The sequence below is a fragment of the Kickxella alabastrina genome (genome assembly GCF_025024165.1).
Source record: "Kickxella alabastrina strain RSA 675 chromosome Unknown BX661scaffold_9, whole genome shotgun sequence".
NCBI classification, from domain to species: Eukaryota; Fungi; Kickxellomycota; class Kickxellomycetes; order Kickxellales; family Kickxellaceae; genus Kickxella; species Kickxella alabastrina.
Window position 1 is genome coordinate 654827 of NW_026251480.1, and position 13973 is coordinate 668799.

The 13973-nt window shown below is 47.4% G+C and overlaps 6 protein-coding genes across 6 annotated transcripts; 2 read left to right on the plus strand and 4 right to left on the minus strand.

Moving 5' to 3' along the window:
* Nucleotides 1–2696: 2696 nt before the first annotated feature.
* Nucleotides 2697–3218, plus strand: BX661DRAFT_181712 (uncharacterized protein). Its single transcript, XM_051535778.1, has one exon. It carries the CDS (start codon nt 2726–2728, stop codon nt 3185–3187), a length of 462 nt encoding a protein of 153 aa, XP_051392293.1. The 5' UTR covers nt 2697–2725; the 3' UTR covers nt 3188–3218.
* Nucleotides 3219–5061: 1843 nt separating this feature from the next.
* On the minus strand, nt 5062–5453 carry BX661DRAFT_181714 (uncharacterized protein). Its single transcript, XM_051535779.1, has one exon. The coding sequence runs from the start codon at nt 5395–5397 to the stop codon at nt 5104–5106; it is 294 nt and encodes a 97-aa protein (XP_051392294.1). The 5' UTR covers nt 5398–5453; the 3' UTR covers nt 5062–5103.
* Nucleotides 5435–7773, minus strand: BX661DRAFT_102414 (uncharacterized protein). Its single transcript, XM_051532398.1, has one exon. It carries the CDS (start codon nt 7602–7604, stop codon nt 5508–5510), a length of 2097 nt encoding a protein of 698 aa, XP_051392295.1. The 5' UTR covers nt 7605–7773; the 3' UTR covers nt 5435–5507.
* Nucleotides 7774–8625: 852 nt separating this feature from the next.
* Nucleotides 8626–9824, minus strand: BX661DRAFT_181716 (uncharacterized protein). Its single transcript, XM_051535780.1, has one exon. The coding sequence runs from the start codon at nt 9696–9698 to the stop codon at nt 8844–8846; it is 855 nt and encodes a 284-aa protein (XP_051392296.1). The 5' UTR covers nt 9699–9824; the 3' UTR covers nt 8626–8843.
* A 220-nt stretch (nt 9825–10044) lies between these two features.
* BX661DRAFT_181717 (Alpha/Beta hydrolase protein) lies at nt 10045–10952 on the plus strand. The gene has a single exon (XM_051535781.1). The coding sequence runs from the start codon at nt 10119–10121 to the stop codon at nt 10893–10895; it is 777 nt and encodes a 258-aa protein (XP_051392297.1). The 5' UTR covers nt 10045–10118; the 3' UTR covers nt 10896–10952.
* Nucleotides 10953–13455, minus strand: BX661DRAFT_181718 (uncharacterized protein). Its single transcript, XM_051535782.1, has one exon. The coding sequence runs from the start codon at nt 13133–13135 to the stop codon at nt 11051–11053; it is 2085 nt and encodes a 694-aa protein (XP_051392298.1). The 5' UTR covers nt 13136–13455; the 3' UTR covers nt 10953–11050.
* Between the last annotated feature and the right edge of the window lie 518 nt (nt 13456–13973).

Genomic DNA, 13973 nt, shown 5'->3' on the forward strand with positions numbered 1-13973 from the left:
TTTGTCAGCCCGAAAGGTACAACTGTGAATTCAAATGACCCTTGTTTTGTGCGGAAGGCAGTTTTGGCGATGTCTGCATTGCAAATTCGCACCTGGTGGTACGCCTGTACCAAATCGATTTTCGAGAAAACTTTTGCGCCACGGGTGTCGTCAAGCAAATCGTCTATACGCGGCATTGGGAATGCATCTTTTATCGTCACTGCGTTCAGGCCACGGTAGTCAACACACAGGCGCATTGATCCATCCTTTTTCTTGACAAAGAGGACTGGTGCACCCCATGGGGAAGATGACGGGCGGATATACCCCTTTGCAAGTAAGTCAGTCACTTGTCGGTCTAGTTCATCCATCTCTGCATGTGACAGGCGGTATGGTGCCTTGGTCACAGGTGCTGTGCCCTCATGTACATGGATTTCCATCTCAGGGCCGCCTGGTGGTGGTCGTTTGGAGGGCGGCTGATCAAGGACTTGGGTGTATCTGGCATGTAGCTCCTGTAGCGCCCTGTCTTGTGTCGTCGTGGTTGCTGCCACATGGATTGCTGGATTGGTATCGTTGTCAGGGAATGTAATTCGTAGCCATCCCCATTCCTCAATTTGGTCGTTTGCACGTGCAGTTTTCAGTGCACTGATTGACATAGGCTTCAGCTGGTCCTCGTCGGTCCGAGGCTCTGCATTACCCCGGATGGACCAGCTTTTCCCGCCATAGTCAAATGTCACCTTGTCAAGGTGGCTGTGGATCGTGGCCTTGTGTTTTTTTAGCCAATTATTTCCTAATATTATATCTTCGGAAACTGGGAGAACAAGGCAATGTACTGTAATTGTTAGGTTGCTCAGGAGGCGCAGCGTTACTGTGCACGACTCGGTGCAGTCCTTGTAGTGTGCGCCATTGGCCAGTTGTATTGGTTGGCTGTGTTGTAGTCGTTCGGATTTCAGTTTAAGTCGGTCGCGGGTCTGTTCGTTGATGATGGTAATTTGTGATCCATTGTCGATGAGCACACGGATGGCTTTGGTGTCTATAGTTGCATTTAAAATCAGTTGGGGCTCAGGTGAGGTTTGTCTGTTAATAGCGGTTTTATTTGGGGGGCAAACGGCAATTTCAGAGATGATAAGGGCAGAGGACTCACATCCACTCATGCCCTTCTTGCTTTTGGGTGTGTATTCTTAGGGCAGCGATGCCACTTGTGTTCATCACTGCCACACCCAAGGCACACGTTGTTGGCAGCCCACTTCTCAAACATCTCCTTGGTACAGCCCGACTGCTTGGAGACACTTGCAAATGGCGGCAGGCCACTGCGTCTCCTTTCTGTCTGCACTGCATTCACCATTATTGCATCCACATTCATAGCTGTATTATCATGACGGCCATGAATGCGCAGGAAGGCTCTGGCACGGGAAGTCAGTGCATCAATCTCGTATACTGTCGAGCTTGTCGATTCGCTCAGAATCTGCTGGTTGAGCATTGGTGGTAGCTTCATGAGGAAGGTCGTGGTCACATGCCTGTCTGAGAGTTTGAATTCCAGAATTTCCGCGAGGTACTTGAATTGCACCACAAACTCCTCTAAGGTCTCTAATGTCCCAGGCTGTTGTAGGTGGTAGTATTTGTGCAGTGTGTCATAGTATGACACTGCACGCGAGTATGTAGTTGTCAGGAACTCCTTGAACGTTCCCCAGTCGCGGTGGTCCTTGTTGTGTTCTGTACAGTGTCTGCGGTACTCGTTTTTCTTGTCTGTTGGGATCTTGTGTGAGGCTACAAATACCCACTCACTCTCGTCTAGCTTTGCGTGGATAAAGTGTTCCTCAGTATCTCTCACCCAGGGTCCAACGGCAATTGCCACCTTCTCTGCGTTGTCCTCGTCTGGTGCCAGTGTCGGGCTGAATCTCATTGCCGATTCGTATGGCGACATTCCAGTCATGGTTACTGTTTTTTTTTTTTTTTTTTTTTTTTTTTTTTTGTTTTTATATATATATATTAACCAGTTTGTCTGTCGGTCAGTCAGTCGTTGATGAGGAAGCGCGGGTTTTCGAACTCGAGGTGCTACCAAATGTAATGCGATTTGGACTAGCTATAATATATATTAATAGAAATGAGACTACGGGAAGAGCTAAAGAGCTCACTATTCAGAATTCGCCGTACGCGTAAAATATCATAAACATATTTTACGCGTCTGCGCTGTCACGTGACTCGGCCCCCATTTCTGATGTCACAATATAGCTCCTACACAAAAGAGTAAAAGTAAAAGTAAAAATAAAAATATTTCAAGCTTGTCTATTATCTAAAATTTTCTTTTCTATAAAAGCAATGACTTGGTGCGGACATTTGCATTGGTGGTTAAAACAAAAATTATTAATTAAAAATTGATACGGTGTATTTCAATTGCTTGTGGTAGCCCCTTTTTACAATAGCATACATTAAAAGCAAGCTTTCCAGCGTCAAAGGAAAACAAAAACAAAAATGGAGTATTAATGTGTTGCGCAGACTGAAGATATGGAAGCAGATGTTGAGGTCGAGAACCGCGAAACAAGTTCCCACCTGCGCGCTGATCGATAGGACGCTAATTGGATAATGCAGGTGCAAATCAGGGAGGCATCACACTGATGCCCAAACATGCCCCCCATCCTGTAATGCACACGCATAAGCGTACACGCACGAAAACCACAACATCGACTTGCCAAGATACCGGTCTACTCGCAGAAGATCCAGTTCTCACCAACGGAGCGCACAATGGACAATGTGCACGACAAAGGCGACTGGGAACATATATAAGATGAGGCTGGCCCCTAGTAGTACTTTAGAAACATCAGTAATAAAACCTTTTATAAAATCACCCCTAACTTTTACCACTAGACAACTAGTGCTCCTCACACCCCCCTCTTACTATAACAAATGTTTCCCAACTATCACTAATGAGTGTCGCCTAAACCCGCGCTACAGCCGAGAAAGCGAGCAAAGAGGGGACCAACTCCCTGACATTGTCAACCTCAATTTCCCGCTCCAACAGCCGCCGCTATCACGACTACCAGCATTCCCCGAAGACACCGCACCCAGCGCGCCCCCGGCACAAGCTGACAATGCCCTGCCCCAATTTCCCGGCGCACTCACTCCTCTCCCGCAAACAGCGCCTGCACTCACCAATTGGCTCGCATTGTCACTCTCTGTAATGAAGCATTGTGCTGGTTATAATAAATATTAATCTGAATGAGACTACGAGAAGAGCTCAAGAGCCCACTATTTGGAATTCGCCGTACGCGTAAAATATCGTAAACATATTTTACGCGTCTGCGCTGTCACGTGACTCAGCCCCCCATTTCTGATGTCACTCTCAATGTGGAAAGCATTCGAGGTCAAAAACTCACCAATGGTGACGGCCTTCTACAAGCTCTACCAGCTCGCTGCTGCGCCACTTATTTATTTACAGTGGGTGGCCTACAGCGACTTGGCATACAGCAACAGCCGATGGACTCACGGATGATTTAGTACTCCTTTCAACCACAATTTCGGATTGTTACGCGGCCGTGACGATTTCCTTCAGATCACTACTCACATCACTGCCGCCCCGTGCACACCTCCAAAACTCGATTCCCAGACCCCCGCCAATCTGGAAGGTGCAGTGGGCCTCCAGCAGAGCGTCACAAGCCTACAGCCTCATCAGCCATTGCAGGATTCCCCTACACGATGGCCCCTGCATTTGCGCTGATGGTTTCTACCACCCCTGTCTACTTATAATTTTTATAGGTTTACACAGTCAGCGAGTTATTATTCAAGAATAAAACACCACCATTAACAGAACGACTGTATTGAAAATCAGCCAAGTAAACACCAAAAGTTTAATTTTTGAAATGGAGGTGAAATAAGCACCATCACTCGCCAACAATTTATTGCAAAAAAATATTAAAGGACTCAGAGTGCACATTTAATCCCATGGGTGGGTACGTCTCACTGACTTTGCGCAGCAATTGAAACTTGTGTCACTGTTGTTCCTCACGGTCCACTAATATTTCAGTTAAACAAGAAGCTTAACACATTTTATTTATGTCGCAATCCGGGTATCGAACCCGTGACAGGTTGATAGTAACCTGTGCAAGCAAGCAACCAGCCTGAATCAGCCACGAATAACTGGACTTGTTGCTCTGTTCTGAAATGGTTACAAAAAATGTATTTATGAAGGTATTATAATTGGGCGTGCGTACATAGTAAATAAAAATGGTTTTGCTTTTGGCCAGGCGTTTTTGCTGTTTATTCGATTTCAAATTTTTTTGTGAAAAATGTTAATGTTTATTTGCAAGCATCACATTTGTAAACCAATTCATTGCTTGTCATATTATACTCCAGATTTATCAAGAATTTATGATATTTAAAATATTTGACTCGGTTGCTCGCTTTTTAAATTAAAACTTGATTATGTTGTGACAATAGTGATCATTTGAATAAAATAAAACTAATTGTTAATAGAAAATCTTTATCTAGTAGCTCTGGTTGGGCTTTATGCTCTTGACCAACTGCGAGAAATGACTGTTCTTGTCGGCGAGCAGGTTATCAGGCGTGTCAAACTCTGCCATCTGGCCGTGGTCCATCACCAGGATGCGGCCGCTGTCCATGACAGTGCCCAATGGTCAACATGGTGCAGTCCTTGAACTCACAGGGGAGCACTTTTTGCATGATCTGGTCGGACTTTGTATCCACATTGGCTTTCGCTTCGTCCATAATGACAAACCTGCTGTTATGTTAAAAATAAATATATTGAACAAATGAACTAAAAGAAAGCTAAGGGATAAACAGCCTCCACTGTTCATATTCATTAATATTTAATGTGTGTGTATGAATTCCCGCATATCCAAGTAGGGAATTAACTAGAGATTGATTAATGAATCAATCGCCGGAGACAAGCCGCAATTCCTTGTATCACACTTGCGCTGCCAAAACAGAGCTCTGCAAAGACCAATAACCTGTCTCTAGTCGACACTAAGCTTTTTGCCATTATGCTCTACCCATTTATTCAACCCAACACTGTAATGCGATTTGGACTAGCTATAGTATATATTAATAGAAATGAGACTACGGAAAGAGCTGAAGAGCTCACTATTCAGAATTCGCCGTACGCGTAAAATATCATAAACATATTTTACGCGTCTGCGCTGTCACATGACTCGGCCCCCCATTTCTGATGTCACAAACACCCTCGATCCACGGCCCCTTGTTAAAATGTCTATTATTTTTAGATTTAACGTACTTCTCTGTCGGAGTATTGAGAGGGTCGCAGATTTGGCCCGCGCTAATAGCCGCCCAGACTTCGTTGTAGATGTACTCGTTGGTTGGATTAAGGTTGTCGCGAATGGTTCCTTCAAGTAGTGCCGGGTCCTGCAGAATAATGGCAATGCACAACCGGGGGTCTTGTAGTCCCATTTTTTCAATGTCAACGCCATCTGTGATCTGGCCGTTCGACTTTTATATACTCAAAATCTTTTATTTTATGCGAAAAAAGCGGTGTAAAATAGGGAGGAAAAACAATAGATTTATTCTAGCCAAAGTACCAATGTCTTTGTTAGTTTACCGACATCAATAAGAGCCGATGTCAAGCGCTGTTTGAATGCCATCTCGTTCAGCAACTCCCTCACAATCTCATTATCCATATCAGACCCACCAGCAGCATCATGGGCCTCATTAATATCGTTCAACTGATCAGTCAATTGCAAATGCCCCTTCTCCAACCCGTCCAAAACACCCTTTGCCACCGCCCGATCATACAGATCCACATTCAGCTGCTCACTGGCACCGGACCCGGTCTCGATATTATCAAACTCGGCGCGACTAATATTGATAGTCTCCCGGATAGACACAATGACCCGCTGTAATGTGGAAAACAGGGCGTTGGGAGCCGGACTGGGCGCGCGCACCAATTGTAGCATGCTTTGGATTCCAGCAATAATGTTATCGGTGCTCGATTCCAGGCCATATTGATCGGATCTATTGGCGGAAGTGGTGGTGGCGTTCGCAGAAGTGGATGTTGGTGCCTGTTTTGCTTCTACAGTTGCTGCGGCGGTGGCGGCGGCGGCGGCCATTGCCACCGCAGGCACCACCATAGCCTGTATGGCGCGCGGTGCAGCCTTGCTCTCGTCGAAACACACTTTAAGAAGCTTCACAAGGTCCACAACAGCAGTCGCAAGGTGGCTGGCGGCGGCCTCCAAAAGCGAAATAGGCAGCACACCCATGCTGTTCAGGTGCTTGTCAACAGCATGAGCGAGGCCATCCAGATGAGTCTCAAGCTTGAGAACAACCTCAGGCGTGTTCTCCAGGGTGTCTCTGGGCAACGGCCATGTGCTGGGATCTCCGGCATTGGCGGCCTGGTAGGCGGTCACATCCGCGTTGAGTTCACCACAGGCAGCCACCACAAACGACTGAGCATTCGGCAAGTCAACGTCCATGTTCTCCGACCTGACGGCTGAAAGCAGCGCCTCAACAGCCTCCTGGAACGCCCTGACGGATGACGGACGAATGACACCACCAGAGTTAACAAACACAGGTGGCGGAACCAGCTCCGTGTCTCCGTGATCCATGGCAAATACTGAGGTGGCCTTGAGCCGTCGCACCTTGGCCCTAGCCTCATCAAGCTTAACCTTGAGCTCGCGCTCGCGCTCAATAAACCTTGTGCGTTCAATCCTCAGCTTGTCATTTTCCTGCCTCAGCGCTGGCACATCCGACCTCGCGGTAACCAGCTGGTCGCGCAACAACTTAAGTTCGTTCTCCAGCCTCTCGTTCTTCTGCGCTAACGCCGCGTTCATGCGCTCAATATTACTGATTTGCTCGGCATCTATGGGGGATTGGGAGCTGTCGCCGCGCCGGTCCAGCATTTGGCTCTCCAGCTGACCCACTCGCTTGCGCATGGCAGAGAGTCGCATTTCGTATTCGTTCTTGAGCTTTTCAAGGTCGCTCGTGCTCATGCGCGCGCTACGGTCAGGTGTGGGCACACGGGCGGTTTGGCCTAGTTGACTGTTGCGCAGACCACAGTTGGCGTCGTTGTCTGCGTCGTCGTGGGAAAAGCTGCTGCCGCGCCCCGCTGCTGATGCCATGGCAGATACCGGTGGATTAATGGTATGGGTGTAGCCCTGGATGCTGCCTGAGCTTGTCGGCGGTGACCTCGACATCTGGTACTGACCGAACCCCGACTGCTGTCCGAACTGCGAGCTCTGGAACTGCTGTGCAATTGGCAACGCACTCTGCATATTGCCCATGTTCATCGAGTCATACCTGGAAGATGCGGTGGCGAACTCGGTAGTGTCAATTTTGTGCGGGAAGCGTCTTTTCAGCTCCTCATTGACGTCATGCACGAGGTCGACAAACTTTGGGCGCGACAAGGTGGCTAGCTTTTGGCGCGCCTGGTTGCGCTTCGGATGGTAATGGTCGCGGACGGGTAGAAAGGGGAAGTCTTGGTTTTCGCTGCGGCGTCGCTTAAGCTCATCGTATACGTCTGTTGCTAGCTCTTGGAATTGCATTGGCGTGAGCCGGGAGAGCTTGCCGAGCTCGGACTTTGTTGGTGCAGACACTCCTTGGTCAATCTCGTCGAGAATGAATTTACTCATCTCGCGATGGTACTGCCCTGCAGTGACCTCCATGTTTTTTTAGTTTATGTGAATAATTAAATGCCTAGGAAATAAGGATTGGAAAATATTGTATCTTCGCTTGTGAAAAATGGCAAAGTGTAGAAAAAATGCGCGCAATAGAAAAAACAATGCAAAGGTGAAAAGGGTAACAACGGAGCAGCACACAATAAACTAGGCACCAAAACCTTTTTGGAGTATTCGGATGTTCGTCGAGAATGTTCCTTTCGCTGTAGAAAATAATGAGACTGCGAATATCTGAAAAATTCGAATATCCTGCAAATCAACATCTTTCCTATCCAGATTGCATAACAACCCAGAACGCGCCTAGAAACTAGTGGCAATAGACCACTATGGTTGAAGATATTAATCATTGCGCTGCTTCTTGCGAAGAGAAGCTTGGGGTTGGACATTGGCTTGGCCAAAGTCTCGGCGTCGCTGTAGACTCGGGTTCAGCCGACTCTGACGATGCCTTTTTGCGCAATAAACAGGGAGGATGCTCGCTTATAAGAAGGGCATTGAGGATGATGCGAAAGGTCATCACTGCAGCCATGCTACGATTCCACTTCCGTATGCCTAATGTCACTTTTTTTGCCATCCTTAACCAACCTGCGATGACAAAAATACTAGAAAACAGCAGCAGCGCAGATAGGAATATTTGTTTGGTTAAAGAGTAATCTGCCGCTAAGAATACTTACGAATATCTCACATATGTGCTATCTTATTTCTACCTTTGGCGAAAGGTGTTAACTCACTGTTAACTTACCTTTTAATGAAACGTAAAGGTAAGTGTGTAAACAATCTCAAAGGTTACTCTGTCGATTGGATATTTGTTATAGTTTAATTCTGGTCGCTGCAGGTCAATTGATTTTCAAAAAAAACCCAAATTTCATTGGCATTTTTGGCACTGATTTTTTATTTTGGTTTGCATGGCAAAAAATGGTGCATTTTCAGTTGTAAAGCTTAAAATAAGGTAAACAAAATTTTCAATTTGAATAGTAGTGCCAAAATTTTATTACTAACATTTTTTGAAAAAGTTTAATTGACTCCCTTGATGGCCATACAATAGAATATCGCAACTTTTCTATCCTCATTGTTTATTTATTTTTACACATTATAACTATCAAGTATTCAATACAATCGAACCAAGGTGTTTTTAGGGAGGGAGGAAAAACAGAGATAATGTCCTTGGTAAAAAAAAGAAACAAGGAAGAGAGAGAAAGAGAGAGAGGGAATGGAATGTGGTTGTTCGATTCAACGCTTATCCGAATCCATTCTTGTCGACTCCTCGACGACCCTGGAAAAGGCGGCTAGCACGGTGGCAACCGAACAAGCAACTCTCTGCCAAAACCCAGTCGCGCCATCCACAGAAGCCATCCAAACCCAAACCATTCCACATAGCCTCAAAACTCGCTCTTGCAAATTCCAATACCGAATGCATGCCGTCAACCAGGAAAACAGCTGCATAAGGTACTTTGCCAGGATCTCCGGCATCTCCGAGTTCTTGAACCGCACAGACACCCACACCAAGGTATTTCCGAGCAGCACCAGCCACATGATGATAATCCGGTTCACAAGATCCAAAACAAAACTCATTACTGCCAGTATTGTAACTCCGTGTGTATCCAAATACCGCACATTGTCTGCCGGAAGCTGCAGGTTAGAACTGTGCGTCGGCTTTGTTTTAACAGCAGTTGAATTAGTAGAGAAAGAAACAGCATCTGTGTGTATTTCAGTAGATTCTGAGAGCAGCATTTTGAGAGTAGCCAGTCGCTCGCGCACATACACATCGCGTATTTGCCGAGTATCTCGGAGGGCCAATGCCATGTGCTCAAGGCCAAAAGAAAAAAGTTGAGCGGCACCCTCCTTGTTGCCCTCCCTGTCCAATTGCCTGGCCCTTATTGCCGCGGCAATTGCCAGGTCTATGCGGTTGGAGTTCAAGATATAATCTGGTACTGTGTTGGTGTCGGTGTTGGTGTCAGTAGTATCCTTTTTTGGTTCGTCTTGTTTGGCCATTTTAGCCAGCCATGTTGTTGCACGAGATATGTGCGTGTCGTTGTTGGCTGCATTAGGTAATGATAAGACTGTGGAGAGCGATGTGAAGTCCATTGTATTCAGACGATGAAAGGAGAGGGGAGAGGAGTGATTAGGAGAGGGTATTTCAGAGGCAGGATATAGTATGCGAATTAATAAAAAAGACAAGTGGAGAGTCGGAAGCAAAATTTTCTTTTTGGGTGCTTTCTAGCAAGGAAATAACATCCATGTTTCTTTAAATGCGCCGTCGTTTGCATTGAGCTTTTTTTAAGTTGATGTTGACATGTGAAACTGCGATACAAATACAAATATGATGTCAAATATTAGCGAGTTTTGATTCCAATCGCAGGAGAACGATATACATTCGAAAAAGGCAACCATGACGAGTTACTTTTTTATAATCATTTACTCTTCTCTTCCTCTTGATTCTGCACCTTTATTACTTTTTCGCTTTTGTAATTTTTTTTTATAATTTTACAATATAAAATAAAAAAGATGGCAACATACAAGGACATTGTCTATGTCAAAGATAGCGCTGACCTATGCCACACCCTAGATATCTATCTACCAACCGCCACGCCACCGCCGCACTCCCTACTCCCTCTCATACTCTACATCCACGGCGGCGCCTGGCGGACCGATGACAAGCAAACAATTCCCTCCCTCGGCCCTTCCCTTGCCCACCACAGCTCAGCCATTGTCGCCATACCCAACTATCGCCTAAGCACACGCGCTGAATCCTCCATTCGCCACCCGACGCACCTTGAAGACGTCCAATCGGCGCTATATTTTCTTCAATCTTGTCAGCAACCGTACCCTGGGCACGAATACGTGGACCACAAACGAATTTACCTGGTCGGACACTCGGCTGGCGCTCACCTGGCAAACATGGCGGTTCTGACAGGCAATGCGCAAAGCGCCAGGGGTGTGCTAGGCATTGGGGGGATTTACGATATCCCGGGGTTACTCAAGACGTACCCGAGCTACGAAGATTTCGTCGAAATGGCGTTCTGGCCGCACCAGTACCAGGAGGCCAGTCCCCTACACAGGGTCGGCGATGAGGGAAGGGATATTGCGTTCATGTTGGTCAATAGTGTGGAGGATGAGCTTGTTGGCTCGCAGCAGGCCGTGAGGTTTGCGCAGAAGCTTATTGACCGCGGATACCGCAATGTCACGCTGGCCGTACGCGATATCGGCGGCCATTACGAGCAGCTCGAAAGGCCAGAGTTTTGGAATCTGGTGGCTGACTTTGTTGCGAGCAGCAAAAAATAATGAGTATAAACAGTATGGTGATTTATTACAAATTATAAACAACAGATAGTAGCGAGTGAAGGAAAACAAAAACACAAGCATAGCTTATTAAGAAGACAGAAAGAAAGAAAAAGAAATGATGGCAAATAAATACAAGAGAACAAAAAAGAAAGTGTTTACACTGCGGTCGGTGCAGTCGACGTTGTTGTCGAGCGCTTACGCCCACGCTTACGCGGAGGAGCAGGCACAGAAACAGGAGCAGGTTCGTCAGTCTTTGGCACCTCAGCGGGAGAAGGGCTCTGCAAGCTGGCCCAGATATCCAACAGCTCCGGCACCTTGAACACATCGTGTACGCCCTGCAGTGCAAGCAAATCACTGAGCGAAAATGCAATATTGGCAACCTCGGCGTGGCGCAGTGAGTCTGTCGGCAAAACGCACTCCTCTTGCGGCTGACGTCCGTTCGACGACTTTCTGCGCTTCTGCGCTGGCGGTGCCACTGGTGCCTCAGCCGACCATTCGAGGTTACGTGCAATTGTCGCGTCAGCCATACGCACCAGCGCATCATCATGTCCGCTCGGCCGTTTCCTCGGCAAGCACACTGTCGCGTCGGTTGCCGAAAACGCCCACAGGCGGATGCGGAAGTCGCTGGCAAACACCGCCCGCAGCGCGCCCGACTCTAGTACACGCCGACCGCCGGCATATGTTGTGGTAATCAGCACGTTGTGGAACGCAACGACAAACTCTGTACCGATGGGCAAGGCGTTGATAGTTGCTGGGCCCAGCGCCACGTACATGGAGATGACGCCGTCCGCGCCAAAAAATGTGTGGTAGAAGCGGCCGGCCGTGCTCTTGGGCACGTCGTAGCTCTGCGTTCCCAGGTCCAGCCGCAGCCCGCCGTCCGCCACAAAGTGCTCGTCGATCACCGCGTTCCACTCCTCCAGCGTGCGCGGCATGCCGGTGAATGAGCTGTGGAATGCCAGTAGCCGATCAATGGCGCTGCCTAGAACATCGCGCCGGGGGATGTGGTGCTGGAGTGGCGGCGACGGCATTTGCTCAGCTGGCGGCGTCTGAACCTGAAAGCGCTCAGCTAGTGGCACCTCGGCCAGAGACAGCATGCTGACTGCCGAGCCCGGAGTCGTAATAGACTTGACCCCCGACTGTGACCGCGACCGCCCCTGCTTGGTCGGCGTCGGCGTCGGCGTCGGCGCAGCAACGGCACTGTCCTTTCTGACATTGTTGAGACCCGTTCTGCGCCTGGTTTTCTTTGGCACAAGAGGCTTGGGATATTTCTGCGCGGCTGAGCCGGGGGCCGGACTGGCTCTGGGCGTCGAGCCTGCGAATAGACCACTGCTGCCCAGAGTGCTATTCGGAGTAAAATCGTATATGTTTGCGAAAGCAGGATTGGCACCGCCAACATTTGCTGCATCCCAATTGGCTGCGCTCGTATCCGAATGTGTTGCTCCATGCAGGGGTGGCTGCTGCTGCTCTTGGCCCGCGGGTGTTGCAGACAGCAATGTACTGGCTGGCGTTAGAGCCCGCGCTTGTACTTGAGCAAATGCTTGTGCTTGAACTTGAGCCAGCATTTGTGCTTGTATCTGCGCCTGTGCCAAGGTGATGCCTGGTCTGCTTTGGAAAAAAGCCCCTGCATGCGCTGATGATTGTGCTGGGTATGGAAACGACGAGGAAGGAACACATGACAAAGGTACTTGTAGGTGGGGCATCCTCTGCTCCATCTCCTGCTGTGCAACGGCTGGCATAGCTATTACAGACTGATTCAACTGCCCAGCATGCATGAGCTGCATCTGATGCTGTTGTTGCTGAAGCTGCTCCCAATATTGTAAAATAAGTGAGTAGTTGTTCAGCTCGCCCGGCGCCGCCTGCTGTGCCGGCACCCCAGCCAACTGCTGCAAGGCCAGCTCATTTCTTAAACTCTGCTGCGCCGGCGACACCGTTGCCGAACTGTCGGTCGCTTGTTGTTGCTGTGTTGTTAATTGGTGGACCATGGGCCATCCACAGGACGTCAACATATGGTGAGGTACTGTTATTCCTACTCGCTGCTGCTGCTGCGTCTGTTCTGAGGCAGTAATGTTCCCTATTACTGTGGATGAAGGTGATGCGGAGAACGGACTTTGCCCCGCAATCGAGCCTCCCAAGGCACCCAAGTTGCTATTGCTGCTGTGGTTAGTCGCTCCTGTGTATTGCATATTCAACAGACCAAGCATCTGGTCGCCTAACGACTGTCCCGAAACTGTGTTGTCCATATTCAGGTCGTTATTTGTAGATAATAAAAATGCAAAGTGATAGAAAAATATTAATGATGGAAAATAAAGGGAAGGTAAAATAAAAAACAAAGTATGAGGGATAAAAAAGAAAAATAGAAAAGAGATTATAATGAAATAAAAAGCGGGCAGGGGGGTGGTGGGGAAAGGGGGAGGAGACAGGATATAATCGCTTGCGTCAGATTTGCTGCTATTAATGTAGGGGGTTTTGCAAGCTTGACTTTAGAGCTAGACAACATGTACAAAAGACAAAAAAGGTAATAAAAATAAAATTTTGTCATTAAGGGAAAATTGGAAAAGAGCTTGAAAGTAAAAAGGGTCGAGTAATCATTTGGGCTTGTAAGCGCCAAAGGGAAAACAAAACTTGGCCTCAGTTTTTTTCTGGCCACACCTGTTTTTCCGCTTGCTTAGCTGCTAGCCTGCCAAATATAATATTTACACTGCATCCTTTTTTACAATAGCAGCATTTTTTTGCCACTGCCTCGATTTACCCCAATCCACACAAACAAACAAGCATGCTTCATGTGACATTTTCTACCACAACATCAACTTTTATTTAAAATTTTTCGCTATTGTTTTTGTTTAATTTTTGTTGCTGCTATTGCTGCTATCAAAAATGTGGCTTGTGCTCTATTTACTAAAAAAGTTTGGATCGACATCATCCTTTGCCCAAATAAGAATTGTGAAAATTGTAGTTGCCACTTCTTTGGGGTAAACAAAAACGTAACTTTGATAGTATTTCTAAACTTTTTCGCAGCCCGATTATTGATTTATGCGTTATAATTTAAATGGCCTTCAAATGTGGATGCAATGAACTGTA

Bases quoted from the DNA above. Each gene is read 5' to 3' on its own strand.
- BX661DRAFT_181717 (XM_051535781.1), top strand. From the start codon at position 10,119: ATGGCAACATACAAGGACATTGTCTATGTCAAAGATAGCGCTGACCTA.
- BX661DRAFT_181718 (XM_051535782.1), bottom strand. From the start codon at position 13,135: ATGGACAACACAGTTTCGGGACAGTCGTTAGGCGACCAGATGCTTGGT.
- BX661DRAFT_181716 (XM_051535780.1), bottom strand. From the start codon at position 9,698: ATGGACTTCACATCGCTCTCCACAGTCTTATCATTACCTAATGCAGCC.
- BX661DRAFT_181712 (XM_051535778.1), top strand. From the start codon at position 2,726: ATGTGCACGACAAAGGCGACTGGGAACATATATAAGATGAGGCTGGCC.
- BX661DRAFT_181714 (XM_051535779.1), bottom strand. From the start codon at position 5,397: ATGGGACTACAAGACCCCCGGTTGTGCATTGCCATTATTCTGCAGGAC.
- BX661DRAFT_102414 (XM_051532398.1), bottom strand. From the start codon at position 7,604: ATGGAGGTCACTGCAGGGCAGTACCATCGCGAGATGAGTAAATTCATT.